At 44.4% G+C, this 21,724-nt stretch overlaps 1 protein-coding gene across 1 annotated transcript in view; it reads left to right on the top strand.

Annotated features, from left to right (window-relative positions):
• The window catches only part of cep89 (centrosomal protein 89), a 79,599-nt gene extending 65,110 nt beyond the window's left edge, over nt 1-14,489 (top strand). The window contains exon 18 of the mRNA XM_051960472.1: nt 13,653-14,489. Within this exon, the coding sequence (XP_051816432.1) occupies nt 13,653-13,851 (199 nt within the window). The 3' untranslated portion in view covers nt 13,852-14,489. The remainder of the gene's footprint in view (nt 1-13,652) is intronic.
• Nucleotides 14,490-21,724: the final 7,235 nt, after the last annotated feature.

The following is a 21,724-nucleotide window of genomic DNA, read 5'->3' as shown; positions in this document are numbered from 1 at the left end:
GACTCTGGGTTGCTGGGGGTGGAACAACATCCTTTTCAACAGGTTCCCACACAGCATTGAAAAATCTGGTATTGATGTTAGCACTATGCAGGTCTAAATACACTACCATTCAAAAGTTGGGAGTCACTTAGAAATGTCCTTATTATTGAAAGAAAAACTGTTTCTTCAATGAAGATAGCATTAAATAATTCAGAAATAGGCTAGCTATTGTTAGCTAGATGTTAGATGTTAGCTAATTGTGTTGAAAGGCCAACTGATGATTAGAAAACCCTTGTGCAATTATGTTAGCACATGAATAAAAGTGTGTTTTCATGGAAAGTATGAAATTGTCTGGGTGACCCCAAACTTTTGAACAGTAGTGTAGGTATTTAAAAAACAGACTATTGTCCCTACTCTGTTTTCTAAAGCATAAAATGACAAAACTGGATTAATAAAGTGAGAATACAAACAGAGTACTTTTATGGCATTTTTAGCAGGCAAGCAACCAGTTCAGCCAAAAAGTTTACCATTGTGCAAGACAGCATGGAGCAGAGCAAGCAAGGTGAAAAGGACCAAACACACATCTCTATGCAAAACAGCTCTGCTGTAAATTTCTTACAACTGTACCAAATATTTGCTCAAATTAATTTTATTTTTAGAAAATCTTTAAGTTGCATACATACTCAGCATGACAAATGTCCAAATGTTATATGCCTGTCTTAACATTTACGAGTTATAATGCAGTTACTGCAAAAATAAACAGGATAAACAGGCATCTCTTCTGTATCAAGAAACCTTTATAGCTGCATTCGTCATCCTTTTCATGGACACAGTGGATAAACATTTTTTCAATTATTTACCTTTGTTTCAGCTACATTTTTGTTCTAAATCACAAAAGAGACTAAAAAATATGGAAGGACAGTTATTTATTTATTTAGTATGTTACAGGGAAAAGAAACATCTTTTGAGCAGCATGTTAGCATTGCAGCTTTAATAAACTGCTCTATGTTTTTATGAGTAGTTTTTGCGGTGTCATACGATATATTTTTTAATGCGGGAGGCAGTTGTCATGTGCTAGGTCTGCAACACTGTTTGGGTAGGTAGTAAATGTCAAAGTTAGATCCACATGAATACAGGACCCAAGGCTCCCAGAAAAACATTGTATTGCAACAAGATGATCAACATTATACACCTCACTTTTTACAGGTTTTAATGTTGGGGCTTATTTGTTAGTACTCAGATGTCGGATATCATCTGAAAAACCTGCCAAGAAGTCTGGAAATTTGAGTCTGGGACAGTCTGGAATTCAGGGTAAATGTGATATTGCCAGACAAATATAAACACATACTGCGTGTACTGTATGCAGTGAATTTTTCTTGCTCATACACACATATATTCTTTCTAAATAATATATGATGTCCATATGTCAAGGTGCTACAGTGTGACAGTCTTAAAACTTCAAGCCTAGGTCTTTATTGCTCCTAAAACAATCTTCCACTTCCCCTTTATTCCCCGGTTAGTCTGTTTTTAGCTCCGTCTCTGGGCCTGCTGCCTGCTGCTATCAAATGAAAGCAAGCTAATCAGATTGTTAGGAGATCCTGTCCTGCTCTGCCCTGAGGGCATCTTAATGACAAATCACACACATTACCACACAAATCAGTAACCTGCTGGCTTAACCACAGTACAAACCGCTGTTACGCTGGCTTTGTGAAACTGCATTGTCTGCTGGATTAGCTTCACCAGGACTGACTTGCAAATGTTGTCAGAAAGTGGAGCCTGTTTTACCTGGCACAATAAAATGGAAATCAGTGTAATAGCTGCTATACATCTTGTGGTTTTAGTAAACCAGGTGTGTCTTGTTTTCACCTAGGGAATTAACCGTTGAATTAAGTAGCAATCGACAAGGGACTTTACACCTCAAACAGAAGAAAAATCTATCTCAGCCTCATTCTCTTTTCTCTCTGATCCACTGCTTTGTAGTCCACCCATGCTACAGCAGTAGAGATGCTGATAGGCTGTGATTGCCGCCTGCCTGCTGAGTTCTGCATAACCTCCAGGAAAGCAGCACCGCCTGAGACTTCCTGGAGCTCAGGAGGGGATTGAGCCTTCAGATCACTTTCTCCCCTTTAAATACAGTCCTCTCCTCACACTCAGCCAATATAAACTTAGAAATATTCATATTTTATAAAGGTAATCTACATTTTTGGTGTGTCGTCCTTCAAAAACATTTTCTACATTCATTAGAATTCTTGCAAAAGCCTTCTGGCTGAGAACCTGACTACATAATCTTTAATCAATGTGTTTAGAATTAGTTTAAAATAACTATTGTTATTATTGTTGATGTTGAATGGAATTTAGTGGAGGATAATTGTAATGGCAGATATAGAACTGTTAAAGACTGGGTTCACAGTTAAAGTTAGTTTTATGAGTTTTGTATGTAATGTTATGAAATGTCTGTCGATTCCATTTAGAATTATGAAAAGAGGGTTACGCATGTAACCACGGTTTTATGAACCCTGGATGACTGCCAGAGGCAGTTCTTCTCACTGGATGTCTCCATCTTGCACAAGCGCAGGTCGAGTATTAATATCAACAAAGTCACGTGTGACCCCGAATGACCGTGGCAGGTATAACTACTGGTGTCATCTGGGCACTCATTCCCACAGAGTCTTCTCGCAACTTGGGGATTCCGAGTGACTGAGAACTCTGACAGTCATCCAGGGTTCATAAAACCGTGGTTACATGCATAACCCTCGTTTTATTTCACTCTTCCTGAGGCAGTTCTTCTCACTGGATGACTTATACCAACAGTGTCGCGAGGAATCCTGGGTACCCACCTCCCTAAGATGAGGCAGAGGAACCCGGCTGAAGGACCACCCCAAGTGGATGGGGGGTGGCCACATTGAGTCTGTAGAACTTTGTGAATGTGGTTGGCACTGCCCATGAGGCCGCTGCACATATATCCTCCACAGGTACCCCTCTACACAGCGCCCATGAGGTGGACACGCTTCTAGTGGAATGACACTTCACCCCAGATGGTAAGGTCTCGCCTGCCAACTCGTATGCGCATGCAATGGCCTCGACGATCCAGTTGGATAGGCGCTGTTTGGAGAGAGCACTACCTTTCTTATCACCACTATGACACACAAAGAGATGTTCTGATCTCCGTATGTGGGTAGTGGTGTCTAGATATGCCCTTAAGGCCTGCACTGGACAAAGCAGTTCCCGCCATTCGTCCCCCTCTTCCGGCTGGGGGTCAAACTTAGCCAGCCCAATGGGTCTATTGAGGTGTGAATGCGCCAGCACCTTCGGCAGGAATGCCGTATTTCGCCACAGAGTTACACTTGAGCCGTCTGAGTTCCACCTCAGGCAGGAGTTGCTCACTGACAATGCATGTAGCTCCCCTACCTGCTTTGCCGTTGTCATAGCAAGGAGAAAAGCCGTCTTCACGGACAGCCATTTAAGCTCTGCCTGGTCGAGCGGCTCAAAGGGAGGCTCGCATAGGGCATCCAACACTATGGGCAGATCCCAGGCTGAAGTCCTCTGTGGCTTCGGTGGTCGCAGCCTCCAAGCTCCCCTCAAGAAGAGGGACACGAGCCTGTGACTCCCTATAGTGTGGCCATCCACTGCCACATGCCTGTAAGAAATAGCTGCAGTATACACCCACAGGGTTGAGGGAGAGCGACCCTTGTCTAATAGGGACTGAAGAAACTCCAGAACCGCTGGGACAGAGCAGCTAACTGGGTCGAGATCACGACCCCGACACCAGTTCGAGAACAACTTCCACCTGTTTGCATACTGCAGTTGTGTTGACAGGGCTCTGGCCTGCAGGATTGTTGCCCTGACAGGCTCTATGCAGCAGCTCAACATTGGGTCCGGCCCCTTAGCGGCCACACCCACAGTTGAAGGCGGCTGGGGCAGGGATGCCAGATCCGGCCTTCCAGTTGGGACAGGAGATCCATCCTGTTGGGGAGGCGCCCGGGTGTCCCACGACAGAGTCTGCGCAGCATCGGAAACCAGGTCCTGGCTGGCCAGAACGGGGCCACTAGGAGGAGTTGGTGCCCCTGATGGAGCACCCTCAGTAGCGTTGGCCATATCAAGGGAAAGGGCGGAAAGGCATAGAGAAGTCCTCCCAGCCACTCGTGAGCCAGAGCGTCCTGTCCCAAAGGACTGCTTTCCTCTCTCAGTGAGAACCAGAGGGAGCATTGGGCTTTCTCGCGGGAGGCAAAGAAGTCCACCTCCGCCTCTCCAAATATACTCCATATGATCTGCACCACCTCTGGATGAAGCCGCCATTCTCCCAGGAGGGGCCTCCGGCAGGAGAGGAAATCTGCGACCTGGTTCTGCTCCCCCAGTAGATACATGGCTTGGAGGCTGGCCAGGCGGGGGGCTGCCCATCGCAGCAGATCCTGTGACACCTGCAGCATACGAGCTGACCTGGTACCCCCCTGGTGGTTTATGTGAAGCACTGCAGAGATGTTGTCCGACCGTATCAGCACATGCTTCCCTCTGAGGTACGGCATGAGAGCCCTGAGCACTAGGTGCACGGCTCGCAGCTCCAGCACGTTGACATGCTCCTGGCTCTCCCGAGCTGACCACTGTCCCTGAGCTATCCTGCCCTGCCAGACAGCCCCCCAACCTGAAAGGCAGGCATCAGTAGTTACCGTCTCCCAACGAAATGGGATGGCACCCAGGGATACGCCCTTTACCAGATAGGCCCTGCTTCTCCACAGCGACAAGGCCTTCAGGCAGCCCTGTGACACCCTGAGCTTCCTGCTCCTGTGTCGCCTGGCATCCAGGTGGAAGCTGTCCAGCCACCTCTGCAGGGGGTCTACCAACAGTAGGCCCAGAGGCACGACAGCAGATGCAGCCATCAGTTTGCCCAGACGGCGAAGGTAGTCTGTAAGGAGGAGGACCAAGATGTCGTCCACTCGTCGCTGTGACGGGCGGGCCTTCATAATGACAGAATCCAGAGCCAGCCTGAAGAAGGTCGTACTCTGGGAAGGAGACAGAGAGCTCTTCTCCCTGTTCACCTTGAGTCCCAACTGTGCTACGTGCGAGAGGAGGGCGGCTGTGTCCTGGACCGCCCGAGAACAGGATGGTGCACAGATCAGCCAGTTGTCCAGATATGCCATAATCTTCATGCCCTGGGACTGCAGGGGTGAAAGGGCCGCAACGATGCAGCGCGTGAACACGCATGGGGACAAAGAGAGCCCGAATTGAAGTACTGTGAACTGGAAGTGGTGGCCCCTGAATGTGGAACGCAGAAATCGCCTGTGGTAAGGTGCGACCGGAATGTGGAGATAAGCATCCGTCAAGTCCACCGAAGTGAACCACTCCCCCTTGGCCACAGCACGAAGAACGTCCTTCATGCTCAACATGTGGAATGCCATTGTCTTTAAAAACCGGTTCAGTCCCCTGAGATCTAGGACGAGGCGAAATCCACCACTTTTCTTGCCTACCAGAAAGTAAGTTGAGTAGAACCCCCTGGGCTGGGAGAGGGGGTCGACCGGCTCAATGGCACCCTTGGACAGGAGGGTGGATAACTCCTCGACCAAGGCGTGTGTCTTTGCTGGGTCCGTGATGACAGTCATCCTGACCCAGCTGGAGGTTGGGGGCCGGCGTCGGAATTGAAGCCTGTAACCCTGAGCCAGTGTGGACAACACCCAGGGGTCTGAAGTACAGGCTGCCCGGCAGCGGCGGTGCTGCTGGGAGAAAAGACCGACCGCCGGCCCTGAGGCCTCAGTTCCTGCGCCCCAGCCTCCTGAGGCCTTGGGGGGGGCGCCGTGAGGGTTCTGAGGCATGACGATCTCGGGGTAAATCAGTGGGGCCATGCCGAAAGCGGGCTCGTCCCCCAGTGGGGCGTTGAGGCCCCCTAGAATGGGACGTTTGAGGCAGTGGTTGGGAGCGCTCCCGGGAAACACCCGCTGAACCCCTGGTCCTGCTGGAAGGTGGCAAGTCTCTGCTAAGCCCTGAGCCCTGATCAGCTTGTACCGTCTGCTCCAGAAGCCAGACTGCTGCCGAGCCAAACAGCTCCCGAGGTTCCACTAGGACTGCACGGAGGGTCCTCCGGCACGTCTCCGACAGGGGTGATTGGGCCAGCCACACTTGGCGGCGGGTCTGGACTAAAGTGGACATAAGGCGCCCTAGTTCCCGGGACATAAGGGCAAAAGCCTGCAGTGAGGCGTCGCTCAGGCTGGTAGTGGATGCGTCCGCAGACGTCTGTTGCAGGGAAGCCGACAGGGCCAGCATGAGGTGGGAGAGGGAATTACCAATACGGCCCATACATGCTGCTGTGTCATATGCCCTGCACAGCAGGTCATCAGTGACCCTGCACTGCTGTCGAGGGCACCTGGCCTCAGGTCTTAGAGCCTTGTCTGGGGGGACTATAAGAGAGGCAATAGCAGGTTCGACGGATGGCATGCAGCTCAGACCAAACTTAGCCACATCCTGCATGGCCGCCAAAGGGTGCCCATCAGACGTCAGCCGTGAGAGAGCCTTTGAGTCCCTCCAGCAGGCCTGCAGCTCCCTCAGGTACTCCCCGGAAGGAGGAACCAAAAAGCTAGGTGGCGCTGAGACACGTCTGAAGAAGGCACTTGCAGGAGGCTGGTCAGGCTGCCGCGAGTCCAGGTGCAAGCGAGCCAGGGCCATACGGATTATCGACCCCATTGAGTCATCATCGGACCCCCTCACCGATCCACGGGCTGACGAGCGGGAACCTGACTCGTGGGAGGGCCCCTCCCCATCTTCATCATCGATGAAAAGCGCAGCCGAAGCCGCCACAGAAATAATGTCCTCTTCTGGGGCCAGCTCCGGCATTGGGGGAGTCCTGATGCCTCCACCCTCCGTAACGGTAGGGCGTAGAGACAGGAGGAGTGACTTCATCTGGGCCAACTCGCTAGACAGCTGATCCACTTTAGTAGACAGCGTGTCCGTCCTAGGCTTCTTCCTACGTGGGGGGGGGCCCAGAGCCTCCGACGCCTTCTGCCTAGATTGGCCTGGCTGAGAAGGAGATGGCACCCCTGACTGAGGGGGGCCTGTCCCTGCCACTAAGCGTTCCACCTCCGACATCCTAGCAGCCCTTAATGCGCGCGGCATGAAGCTACAGTTCATACATGGGTCCTCTGATAAACCTTCCCTCAGATGTTCGATACCCAGACACGAGGGGCAGAGATCGTGGCCATCCTCAGGGTAAAGGGGGGGGCCATACAGGTAGCACAGAAATGTGAGCTTAGCATGGCGCAGCTACAGAAAGCCACAAGCCGGGACACCAACCGCGAGCACCAGCAAGAGCCCTATGTCAGTTGTGTAATACTTATGCGCTTCAGTGAGAGGCAGCGAGAGCATGGCCATCACCGGCACTACAGTAGAGGGAGCCGACAGCGAGCGTGCATGCTCCTGTCGGAGCACTAACAGCTCGGGGAGAGCACAATGTTCCGGCGCAATACACACGAGCTTCAGTGAGAGGGCAGCGAGAACACGGCCGTCACTGGTATCTGTACAGCAACACTTAGCCCTAGCGAGGGCGCTACGCTAGCTATTTAATACCCACAAACATCAGTGAGAGGGCAGCGAGAGCACGGCCATCACTGGTATCAGCACAACGACAGTCAACCCTAGTGAAAGCACTATATCAACCGCGTAACACTCATAGCATCAGTGAGAGGGCAGCGAGAGCTCGGCCATCACTGGCATCAGCACAGCGACAGTCAACCCTAGCGAAAGCACTATGTCAACCGCGTAACACTCATAGCATCAGTGAGAGGGCAGCAAGAACACAGCCGTCACTGGTCTTGGTTAGGGGCAGCGAGCTCACTCTTGGCGACACACCAAGAGTTAGCTCCTGATTGAGGCCGCTACACGAAGTGAACGCGCTCTTGGTAGCGCCTAGCCCCCGCCGCTAAGTAGAAGCTGTACTTACGTGATGTCGTACAAAGAGCAGCCAGAGCGCTACCTTTGCTGACCTCTTAGACAGTCAATGCTGAGCGCACACGCTCTTATCGGTCGTCCACGACGGGCGAACGTCGCTCCTTCCTGAAACAGGAAACTTGTCGCAGCCTCTGGAGGACGAACAGCTCGCGACTCCGACTTGTAGTCTCGAGGCTACCGGCGACAAGCCCTTCATCAAATGCTATTATTAGCTCTTGCTAACAGCAGGTGACCTGCGTAAGCGAGAAGATTCAAGGGAATGAGTGCCCGGATGACACCGGTAGTTATACCTGCCACGGTCATCCGGGGTCACACGTGACTTTGTTGATATTAATACTCGACCTGCACTTGCGCGAGATGGAGACATCCAGTGAGTCAGGAAGGGTGAAATAAAATGGTAAATTTGGGGTAAATGGGGGGTTTATTTACAAGCTGTTTTAGTTAAGTGAAATATGGATTCAGTTAAAATACAAAAATCTAAATTCAGCATTGTTCCCATCAAGCCTGCTGCAGCACTCGGTTGCTGCAGTCTTTCTCTCTCTTGTTTTCACACACAGGAAAAAGAGCTGTGTAAATTGCTGACATTATTTTATGTAAATGTGTACACACTTGGAAGCTCTTGCATAATTAATGCTGAAGCCCAAGAAGGCATATAAAGATGTTTTAGTAGAACTTAATTATCCCTTGGTTTCCCATCAGGTTCAGGAGTAATTCTGTGTCTGCTTTATCTAGCAGAGCAGAAAGGAGCAAAGAGGATCATGGCTGATTTTGAGCTACTTGTTTCTTGGTACTCAGATGCTGCATTCCTTGTGAGGATCATGTAGCAATCAAGAATTTTAAAACTTAGATGTCCTTGAAAGGAATGCTTCCAAGAAATGTTCTTTTGAATTTTACCAGAAAGAGGCCTGAAATTGATAATGACTGATTTTGATTAAAGTGGTAATCTTTGTAAATGGGCTATGACATGTTTTTGTTTTTACCCTTTATTTCCAACAAAGGCTTATTTTGGCTTAAAGCACATAGTAGGTTACACACAAATCCATAATCCGAACATTGTCATTCATTCACCTTCAGCTCATCTTATGTTGCTGGCATTGTGTTCCCTGTAGCTGTCTGACTGCCTGGCCTGTATTCTGAACCCCACTGCTCAGAACAAGTCAGGATGATGTCAGTGTCTGAACTGACAGAGGAACAGAGGAAGGATGGCGAGTAGGGAGCTGTCTGCTGCAGAGCCATAGACCAGAGCCTTAGATCACTGAGGCTAATTGTAATGGAAGGAAGTGTATCAGGATAGTGGAGCTACTGCTGAGCTTCTATACAAGAGGTCACACTGCATCTGTGTGGCTTACTGGCCACCACTGCTTTCCAACTAAAACACACACACACACACACACACACACACACACACACACACACACACACACACACACACACACACACACACGTGTGTGTTTATCTTGCTATCATTGTGGGGACATACCATTGACTCCCATTCATATCTAACCCCTAACCCTTACCCTAACCCTTACCTTAACCAAACCCTTACCCTAACCAAAACAATGGCTAACCCTAAAGAAACGTTTTTGCACTTTTACTTTTTTCAGTAACAACATCATGGCCAAGAAAACACTGTTTAAACTTGTGGGGACCGAAATGAGGTCCCCACAAGTGACATAGTTTTCGGTTTTCCTACAGTTGTGGGGACATTTGGTCCCCACAATATATCAAAAACATGGGCTCACACACACACACACACTTCTATTGAATGTTGCATCTCTTGTCGCAGCAAGATTACTTTCTGTTGTAGCTTCAGTGGAAGCAATTGTGAAAGTGGTTGCCATGGGTAACTGTTTGAACAGGAAGTTATTAGCAAACAGTTTGTAAGGGTCTTTACTCAAGAAAGAAAAGGGACTCAATGTTTTTTGTCTAAGTCAGTCTCTTGAAGTAACATCATTAGTTAAGAATGAGATCGTGCTTCTCTTTTTTTCACAGGCAAATTAATGTTCTTGAGATAAATCTGAGGTCCCAAAGCGTCTTTAAGGAAACAAGTCATAAGTCAAAAGAAACACATAGGATTTTTTTGTCTTCAAAATCATCCCTTTTGCCATTTTAAGAATTTATTAAAAATATATTCATGTGAGCTGTGCTTAAGGTTTAGTGAATAGGATCGAGCCCACATTGGTTCTTCTCTGCTCCATAACTTTAAGTGTAATCAGTGGTGGAAAAAGTATTCTGATGGTTTACTTAAGTAAAACAACCAATACAGTAATATAAAAATATTTCATTACAAATAACAATCTATGTGAGGAAATCATACTCGAGTGAAAGCACAGCATTAGCAGCTAAATTAAATAACAATATCGAAGTAAAAGTTATAATTTGGTCTCTTTGACTGACATGTTATTATACAGTACATTATTCAAATATTTTACACCAAAGCATGAGTGTGTCAGCGGCATATTTCTGTTGTAGCTAATGCTGGTGGAACTAGTTTGAACTGCTTTATATCCAGTTTTATATACAAATCTGAGGTCTTGTAAGATGGATCTTGGGAGAGGAAAGATCTCATCCAGGGTAACCGATAATCGACTTCTCCCAAGGAACAGCACATTCTTGAAACCTGGAATGTCTGCTGTTGAGCTCCTGAACTCTCCTGATGACATCAAGGACAGATTAATGATTTATTAAATCAGCCAGCTAATATCTATTTCGGCATTGTTGATGACATTGACCAACTTCCGGTCTAATTAAACCAAAGGAGTTAAACTAAGCTCTTAGTAACAAAAGATTAGGAAAGAGCCAGGGCTCTGAAGTATTAGTGCATTCTGTTCAATATCGTCTGGACCACTGAGATTATTCCACTGGAGTAGATTGACATGATTACCGCCATACTGTTAAAAAGGGTGATAGAAACCAGTGCGGAAACTATTGAGGGATCATGCTGGTGAGTGTTTTTGGCCGAGCCGAACGTGATCCTGCAAAGGCTAAAATTGCTAGCCAAATGGCTATATCCTGAATTACACTTTGGATATCGCAATGGCAGAGGCCCTGTTGATATCTTAAGCCTGTACATAGCCTTTGTAGCCCTCATAAAAGCAATGGATATGGTCAACTGTGAATTGCTTTTTAACATACATGGGAAATTAGACCGCTTGCCAAAGGTCATTAGAATTATAAAGAAGCTCTATATTAATGTTCACACTCGACTTATTGTTGATTGGTGAACTGACACCGGCTTTTGAATATAACAGTGGTGCAAAGCAGGGCTGCAAACTGGGACCTACACTCTCTGGAATTCATGCAGCAGTTCTACTTCAGCTTGCCTTAGCTAGCAAAAAATAAATCAAGGGACTTCTATATCATTAGGATTCATCCTCTGGGAAACTTGACTATCTGTGTAACTTCAAGCAAGCAGTGGACTGATTGATTGATCACAAATCACAACTGCAAAGCTAATGATGTCCTCAGATGTACTGGTGCCTCACTAACACACTGAATTAAATTGGTGCCATTGTCAGTTAGCATGACATAGTAAGCCTTTTGGCATGACTTTTTGTCTTGTTTTGTTTTTCACTGTTTTAATACAGACAAGCAACTTTCAAAAAGTAAATTCCTGGCTATGCTATTTGTGCACTGTGCGGTGGTTTAAAGCGTAGATGTTGATTCTAGAAAAATTTAGACATTATCCATTGACTCATTTTCCCAACCAACTTCTCCTTTTCTTGCTTTGAGACAGAAGGTGGACATGTTGTTATCCTCTTCAAACCAGACAGTTGTGCACAGATAAGTCTGCAACTTTCTTGTAAGACATTTGTCTGTACCTTGTTATGCATCATAAATACACAGCGTTTGCTATGCTGAGTTTCTCTTCACTGTAATAAGCGGCCAAGTGGGTCCAGACAGGACAGCTGGTTGCTTCAGTTGCGAACATGTGAACGAACATGCTGACAACATATGGCAGAAGAACTTTAATATAATGCATCAGCCATTATAATAGTAACAGCACAAACAGATAATTATGTGCTTCTCTCTGTTACCATTATTTCTAAAATCATGCTTTACAAGCTTTGTAAATCTGACCATTATTTCAATCAACATCATACACCCCCTGTCAAAAGTTTTAGGACACTTTCTCATTCAAATAAAGTAGAACCTGTCCTACAACTTTTGACAGGGGATGTATCTACCAAATTTGGTACACATATGCAGCACATCAGGCTGAACAAAAAAGTCAGTGACAGCCACATTCCAAGCCCAACAGGAAGTGAGCTATTTTGCGTTGAATGTCAGATATTGCCCATTTTTCATTTTTTTTCGAGAGCGGAGTCCTCCAAGGGGGAAACTCCAATTCACCTCAAATTCGGCCAGTACATACAGGAGGCCTTAATGATCCAAAGTTATTAAAATCTTTTTCCAAAGTCAAAGGGCGTGTCCGTGGCGGCCTCTGGAATTTTGATCCTTCGCCATGAAATTTCAAATGCTGTGTAAATGGCCTGAACATGCTCCAATCTGCCTGAAACTTTACATGTATGATCAGAGTCCTGCCCTGATCACATCCATATGATGAAATACACCCCCTGTCAAACATTGTAGGACAGGTTCTCCTTTATTTGAATGAGACAGTGTCCTAAAACTTTTGACAGGGGGTGTATATTTAATGTGTTTGGCCATTAACAGGTTAATATACGTAATCTTTACCTCCTGTTGTGACCAGCTGAATGTTAAACACTTGCTGATCTGACTGCTGGCATTGACCTTTATGCTTATACACACTAAATTGCTTTAATTTATTCCTAGCTCTTTTACAGCAGCCCTCCATTAAATCCTACCTTTATATACCGGTACATTCTAGGGTTTCCTTTTGGTTATTATTGTTTTTGTATTTTCATGTGATGTTAATTTCACATTTTGAAACCAGCAGTTTGCAGTACTTGGGAGATATTTTTAATATTTAGTTAGCTGAATTTACAACAGTGAGCATATCATTTTGGCTGACCTTTCTATTATTTGGGAATGCAGCATTTTCAAATCATAAACTCCTTTAAACTCACTGCAGCTCTAATCTCCTCCATATTAATCACGCCCAAAGTCGTCAGTTGTGTGGAGTAGCACTGTGAAATTCAACCAAGTCAAACCACAGCCTGGCTTCTGTTCTAACACATGCTGCTGTCTATTTCTACTACGGTTCAATCACAAAACACAATGCATCAAGCACTACTTTAGAAATAATCGGGAGAGGAGATGATGCATGCAGTTCTATTCCCAGCAGGCTGGAGTGGGATAAGGACATAGCTGTTTTGCACGATGTAGATAGAAATTTAAAATGTATGCTGCTGCAGCCAGTGTGTCCCTACGGATGACACCATTGTCTCCTGTATCTGGAAGGTTATGGCAGCCCAAGAGTGGCTTAAAGGAAAATGAGTCATCCGTCAGTGATGGCTGAAGATGTCTAAGGATTTTTACATAACAAACAGTATATTTTAAAGTCGACAGATACGTCTTCACGTTATCACTTACTGTTCCCACAGTGATGAGGTTTATGATCGCAACTATACTACACATCATCTGTTATTCAAACTAAACCTCTCTTCTCTTCTTTCTGATACATGCACAGCATTAACTCAGAGCTTTTTTTTTACATTTCTATTTTTCAGTTTGTCAAAAATATGTGTAAAGAATGATTAAGTGACTGACTAAAGGATTTCTGTCTGCTCTGCACTCTCCTATTCCCCTCAACCCTCCAGGGAAGTAGAGGAGGAGCTGGAGGTGGTGTGGCAGGCAGCAACGAGAGAGAACCAGCAGATGAGGGAGACTCTTGTGGATTCAAAACTGACCGGGGACCTCCGTGGCAGCGTTTCTCCTGGCTGGCTTGTTGAGGCTTCAGATGAGCACACCAAATCTACCCAGCATCAGCATAAACATGGACTGGATTTCTACTGCTGAAAGAATTGAAGCCATAATCTACAGGAGTTCCTGTCCACTCATACCCCAAAACAGATTAATAAAATCATTGTAAACCTTAACCATTCTTGGAATCAAACTCAACCCTTTGAACTGTATTAATATCCATCAGATAGCTGAAATGTCTCTGGTGGGAGCCAGACAGACAGACAGACAGATAGATACTTTAAGTAAAGCGTAATAAACTGACAAAAAAAATGGATAAAGCAAAGTCAGAATTACCCATCACTTGTTCAGTTTTGCAGTGTGGCCAAAGATATTAAATAGGCTTACATTATTTGAACAGTGGTGCTTTAATTATATGTGTGTTTTTAAATTAGTGCCAGGATGCCAAGTACAATATCTACAACTATACAGAGAAGTTTGGATAACGTGTCCTGAAGACAATGCTGCCATCTGCTTGATTTACGTGGTAATGACATTGTTGTAGCAACATCACAGGTACAGAACAAGAGGATATGAAAAACCTTTATGTGTGTGTGTGTGCGTGTGTAACTGTGCATGTCTGTGTCTGTCCATGCGTGTGTAAAGGGTCTTTGTTTAAAGTCATGTCACCGATGCATTTAATGAATCACATCGACTGTATGTTTAAACTGATCAAAATAATACAATCAAAATGATCTGTTGCTGGTCGGTTGATGGTACTTCAAGGAATTTCCTGTTTTAAAAATAAGAAAGGTTAAATAAGTGTTTTATGCAATTTATTGTTACACACATATTTATGCGCGCTTGGCATTTTTTTTCATATTAGTGTTACCTTGCATAACTCTTAAATTTCTTTTGGACAAAGCTGATCTAGTTGATAATTGTTCTTGATTTGCACTTTGATCTGATTCACACACAGTGATGCAGTGACTATTGGGCTACTGTGCGCATAATAAAGCACATTTTTTATGATTATAAACTTCATTTATTTTCTTTGCGGTGATACAATTTACATAATTGATTGATATAAAATGTATAAGAGCTTTTTAATTGTGCAGATGCAGAATAATTACACACTGACCGTCAACAGCAACATGTCATGACAGGTTTTTCAGCTTCTTTGATTTTACACAGTCCTACTGGGTTAGACTGAAACTACCAGGCAGAGTACTGTGTTTACTGTGTTCACCACAAATCCCTGCTGACGAACAGAGCAACCGACGGTGCTCTGGCTCAGACGTGTGATAGCTGTTAAAAGATGAGGGACACTCCTTGTACCTGTTGTGACGATAGAATGAGTAGCTTGACAACAGATCAGAGCAGCTGTCTCTTTACACCAGTGGTTTAGATGACCAGCAAATCAATCAGTGAAATTACAGCACTGAGCATGACTGCCACAATGTCGTCAGAAGACACACGATGATCCTCCCTGTGTATCCTATAAATAGTCCAGTAACTTTTACCATTAGTCCAATAATGTTGTACTTTATAAATGTGAGATCCAGCCTGATAATGTATTTTCTTTTCTTGCCAAATCCATGCCACGAATTACATAATTGGAGGCTGTTTTGAGAGCAATAGAAGGTTCTACCCCATGATGATTATGAATCTGGGAGCACGGATTAAGAGTATAGATTTAAACAGAGCTCTTTTTTTATTTATCTCACCTCACCCTTGTGGTACGCCATAGGAATGAATAAACTTCACACAGTCATGGAAAAAAATATTAGACCACCCTTTTTCAATTTCTTGTTCATTTTAATGCCTGGTATAACTAAAGGTATATTACCCAAAGAATCCAATGAACACTACAAAAAATGCAGCTGAGTACATAATGCTTCATGTCCTATTTCACTTGCTTAAGCTGAATTGTATAAAAGAGGCCATTTCATGTCATAAGCTGCACTGCATATGCAAAGGCCGAGAGTGATTTCCTGCTTAAATTCAAGCCATAGCACAACTCAGAAGTTGTCAGCTCTCACATAATGCCTAAAACAAAATAATTATGTGAAGCCATAAAGGCAGTGCTAGAAACTGGCATGAATGAGAGACAGGTAGTGAAAAAATGGAACATCTCCAAGACAGCTGTTCATTACACCAAGAAAAAACAAGCTGAACATGGTACTACCAAATTGCTTGCTGGTTGCGGCAGGAAACATCTTTCTACGAGATGACCGTGCACTCATCAGGAATCGTCATCAGACCTCCAGGGACCTCAAGAATGAGTGGGCACTGTCCAGAAATGTGACTTCTTGGGCAAGGACAGCTGGAAATCGACTTCTGAAGTCACACAGGGCACGAAAGAAGTCCTTCATCCATGAAAGGTAGAGGAAAGCCTTTGCTGGGGATCACAAGGATTGGACTGTTGATGACTGGGATGAAGTTCTCTTCACTGATGAATCCAGTCTTCAGCTGATGCCCACTCCAGCCAACTTACTGGTTAGGAGGAAGCCTGGGGAAGCTACAAACCAGACTGTCTTACCCCTGCAGCAAAACATGGGTTAGTGACGATTTGGAGTTGTTTCAGTTTGGGTGGAACAGGGCAAATGCAATTGTGTGAAGGGTGAATGAACCAGGTCACGTACAGGGTTACTCTTGAACACAGTCTTCTTCCATCAGCTGGAAAACTCTTTCCTGCCTCCACTGACTGGATTTTCCAACAAGACAATGCACCTTGCCACACGGCAAGGTCAGTGAAAACCTGGATGGAGAACCAGAACATTGGAACCATACCTCAAGTCCAAAAACAAAGCAAATTTCTCTGAATTTGTGTAACAGGAATGGGCTGCTGTGACAGCAGAACAATGTCAGAAGCTGGTGGAGAGCATGCCAAGACACATGACTGCTGTCATCAAAAACAATGGTTATACAATCAAGTACGAACTCCTGTTTGTATCATGTGACTAAAACAAACAGAAAAGAAAAGATGGAATGCGTAAAATCACTGTTTTTGGCAGTACAATCCCACAGCTATTGATGTAAGAACTTAAGTGATTTTGGTTATTATCAAGAAAACCATGGAGAATGGCAAGATACCACCTCTTAATTTAAACTGTTTTGAGCTAATTTTGTTGCTATCATTATATTTGTCCAAACAAATGTACCTTTAGTTGCACCAGGCATTAAAATGAACAAGACACTGAAGAAAACAAGGGCGGTCTAATATTTTTTTCCATGATTGTAGATACCCATAACTAGCTACCTCACTGACAAATAGATCTGCAAGCAGCACTGAAGGGGCAAAGCAGTTCAGCAGGGCACAGTCACCATGGCAACTTGATCGGATCATGTTTAAATTTAATGTTAACTGACCACAGATTTGATTGGAAGTGATATACAAGATCACGTCCTGCTGCGGACAACATGATGCACATTGATCTGAGGATCTGTGGGCTCAAATAACTGCAAGTGAGCAGATTCTTATGCTGGCACAGTGAATGATGGTTTCTGACCTCAGTAAGTAGAGGTGTGATGTATGCAAAAGAATCAGTCATTTGAACTGCTCTTTAAAGTGAATGATGAGAACCGGTTCACAGTTGCAAGCTGTTCATATGTGCAAATTGCCCACGCTTTCTTCACGTCATCTGTGTTCCCCATGAGTCAGAGCTGTCCACGCTGCCTTCACACGAATGGCTAACGACATCTCCAAGTTTCAATTGTCCGCAGCAGCTCCATTCACGGGAACGCAGCTATACATGCAACTAAGTTAGAAGAGGAGGAAAAATCTATTTTTAATTTGATATGAAAGAAAATAAAATATAGATAAACTGACCACGATTCAATGCTGAAACAAAACAAAAGGGAGAACTTTCAAAAGTGAGTGAATACTTTAATAGCTATTGGAAATATTTGCGAGATTGTCTTTCTCACACTGTGAGCCTCAATTCTCTCATTCATACACTACCGTTCAAATGTTTGGGGTCACTTAGAAATGTCCTCATTTGTGAAAGAAAAGCTTTTTTTCCAATGAAGATAACATTAAATTCATCAGAAATACAGTCTAGACCAGGCATGGGCAAACTACGGCCCGTTGGGCTTTTTCAATCCGGCCGCGAAATAATTTTGTCAATATTAGAATTGACGAAATTACAGTAAAGACCACATACTATTGCATTCATTCGGCCTTCCCCTGCAGTACGTTTCTGATGACCCCACTAGATAGCGCGCTCCAGACACAAGTGACCTTTGTTGGTTTATTTTCTCTTCTTCTACTTTGCAACTGCATTGAGCCGTGCCGTAATAATGAGTGGATCAAAGAAAAGAAAAGTCCACAGTGTGAAGAAACCCCTATGCCATTTTTCCTGTGTGTTATATAAAATATACCACATACATCAAGAAAAGTGCCATCAAAGCTAGTTTACTCAATCCTTAAACTTCCCATACAAGCACACACACTAAATATTGTACACAACATTATATGGCAATAAACAACCCAAATTTAATAAAACTGAGTCCCTAAAAACAGTGGGTGATCATTTTTATCTGTTAAAAAAATCTGTCACAACAAAACAAATTCAAAACAATGGACAGTTTTTCTGGAACTATTTTTGAAACCGTTTTGGATCCTTACCCCAGACCAAAACCTTCTTATATCTGATAAGAGCCTAACTTGCGTACAGCCTCTGCAACTGTGGCTGTTGCACAACACACAATACCAAGGGGTATTTTTGTTTGGTATTTGGGCTGTTGTCATTCCAAGGCAAAGGGTGTGAAACCATCTTGTACACATTCCACATTGAATCTAGGTGGGATAAATGTGATAAACATATAGAAAATTGTTAACATTTGGAAACCTAGAATGCAAAGTATACAATATTTCATTTTTTTGGTGTTATTCCACGATTCTGACTATTGATTGTTTTGAAAATGTTAAAGTAGCCTCACCCAAACAGCATCAACTGCAGTTTTGGGCAGGTCCTCACTTCCACAGAAAGAGCAGAAATCATCCTTTGAAACTGGAAAAAAGATGTAAATAGGTAAGTAATGAATACATTTTTATTTATTGTAGCAGATGATGAATATATGAATGTAATATTAAGAACAATACCTGATCCTTCGAGAATTTCCTCTGCCATGTCGCTTCTAAGACTTTGAAGAGACTGTGTTGATGAGTTATTGAATTTCATTACTAAAAAAATAATAATAAAAAGCATAAAAATTCCTTAAAATTCTTATTTTTAATTTAGCAACAAAGAGTTGTAGTATGACCAGCAGTAGCCCATTGATGGCTCCAGTGATTTTGGTGGCTCTACAGTGTATAAGAGTGAAGTTATTGAATATTTGTGTCGTGTCTCTTTTCACTGTTGCACCGCCAGCTGCGCATAGACACCAATGTTATTTCTGCAGCCTCAAAGTCAGCGACTTTTGATCAAACTGGCCTTGTAGCACGTTATCAAGCTTACAACGATTTGAAAGAGGCATCGTTTATGTTTTGACAACGTATATCTCATGAGTTATTGATGCCAGAAGTCTGAATCTGTGAATATCTTTCCAACTTTACCCAACTAGGTCTCCTGTGTTCAGAGAGCAAAAACAAATTTGAAAAAATTAGTTTATCAGCAGGACAGTTACTGGCTGTGTTGAACTAATCAACAAAGACTTAGCCAACTCACTGAACAAAAAAGCGGCGTCCTTCAAGCTATATGGGGGTGTGTGTGGCATGGCTCAGTGGGTAGAGTGGCTGTCTTGTAACTGGAAGGTTCCCGGTTTGATCCTCGGCCCGTCGAGCTCATGTCAAGGTGTCCCTGAGCAAGGCACCTAACCCCTAATTGCTCCTGATGGGTCGTGGTTAGTGCCTTGCATGGCAGCTTCTGCCATCAGTGTATGAATGTGTGTGAATAGGTGAATGTGACGTATCATGTAAAGCGCTATATAAATACAACCATTTACAATTTATTTATTAGCACTGGACGAAAGTAATGACATAAAAGACACTGCTCAGCTTTTCATTTTTATTAGAGGGATTAACGAACATTTTGAGACAACGGAGGAATTTTTAACCTTGGAATCCATGAAGGGGAAAACATGTGGAGAGGACTATAGGACAGGGTGTCTGGGGTCATCCAGAGGATGAGGCTGCCATGGTGTTAACTCGCCAATGTCACCACGGATGGATCGTCAAACTCGACAGGAAAAAACATCGGGCTGTTGAAAAGAATCCAGGACAAGGTGAAGTAGGAAAACTCTGAGCTGGATGTGATTTTCCTACACTGCTTAATCCACCAGGAAGCGCTCTGTAAACCAGTTTTTTGCATCTTGATCATGTCGTGAAGCCAGTCATGAAACTCGTTAACTTTATGCGAGCCAGAGGGCTTCAGCATCGTCAGTTTATTAACTTTCTTGAAGAAACTGATGCTGATCACCAGGACTTGCTTTACCACTCTCATCTCCGCTGGTTAAGTTTGGGGAAAGTATGTCAGCGAGTGTGGGAGCTCAAAGGCGAGATTAGCTCATTTTTGGAGTTAATCAGGAAAACCGATGATCTTCCTGAGCTGCGCAATCCGTGTATGGTTCACTCATTCGTTTTTTCCGTTTCCAAATAAAATGAGAAAAAACAAATAATCGGTTTGTTTTTTTGTTTTTTCGTTTAAAAATGAAATTCGAGAAACTAAAAGCACAGAAAGAAAAAAATGCTTTTTTACAAATTTTAAGGTTTAAACAAACAAAAAAAAAGCCTTTTCCCATTTGGAAGCTATCGGCAGAACCGGAAGTCAAGGGTGAGAACTCGTGGAGAATTGACTTCACTTGTCTGTCTCAAACTCTGCACCACGTACTGTGAAAACAAGACATCCATCCATCCATTCTCTATACACCGCTTTCTCCTCACTAGGGTCGCAAAGGGGTGCTGGAGTCTATCCCAGCTGACTCGGGCAAAGGCAGGGGACACCCTGGACAGGTCGCCAGTCTGTCGCAGGGCTACATATACAGACAAACAATCACACTCACATTCACACCTACGGACAATTTAGAGTGATCAATTAACCTCAGCATATTTTTGGACTGTGGGAGGAAGCCGGAGTGCCTGGAGAAAACCCATGCATGCACAGGGAGAACATGCAAACTCCAGAATGAATGGTCAATGCAAAGTAACTCATGAATGTATCTGCATGTAAATAAGCTGCTGATCCACGGCGTTTTACGCAGCGCCAGCCTGCAGTCTTTTCCCTACACTGCTGTGCGTCAGGATGAATGAATCATTTGTTGACCCAGGCCACCCTGCCACTAAATTTGTTATGATCATGTCCAATGTGCAAATAATTTGTACATTGATTGAATGTACATTTTTTCGGTTCACATAGACAAATTCATTTTCACTCGGAGCCCTTACAGCAACATGAATGCAGTCAGTTACACCGATTACATTTTGGAAACCGGACATTGCTGCAAATTGCCGTTTAATGTTGGGCTGTTCACCCACAGTGTAAGGAAGCCTGATGTATGGACTGGTCATGTTCATAATGTCATCCGAAACAGTTGGCATTATTGCACTGAGGGATGGTTGTGATATCCCAGACTTAAAGGACATCATTTAACTGTATAGCAGACCTAGATAGGATTTAGACAACAAACGTAACCTCATATATTCTTCATATAAAACACATACCTGTCGGCCAATTCCTGCTGGAAGGAGCCGGTCGCCAGAAACCCCAGAGTGGTCAGCTCCTGTGTCTGTACCGGGATGGCATGGTTTGGGCGGGTGGGTCGGTCTAAGACAGGGCCCAGTTCAACACATAGATCCAAGAGCACTGCTCTAGGGACTCTAAATCGGCTCATTAGCCAGTCATCATCATGGGCCAGGAAATCTCCGTGATCCCTGAAATCTCCCTCCATTCTTATCTACCATTTATGTGATCTTCCAGCAATGCCAGCGCATCCATTGTGCCACATTACACACGGCTGTCACCCGCTATTTATCCGCTTGATCAGTGAT

The sequence above is a fragment of the Acanthochromis polyacanthus genome, chromosome 2, assembly GCF_021347895.1.
Source record: "Acanthochromis polyacanthus isolate Apoly-LR-REF ecotype Palm Island chromosome 2, KAUST_Apoly_ChrSc, whole genome shotgun sequence".
Lineage (NCBI taxonomy): Eukaryota > Metazoa > Chordata > Actinopteri > Pomacentridae > Acanthochromis > Acanthochromis polyacanthus.
This window is presented reverse-complemented; position numbering and strand designations above follow the sequence as displayed.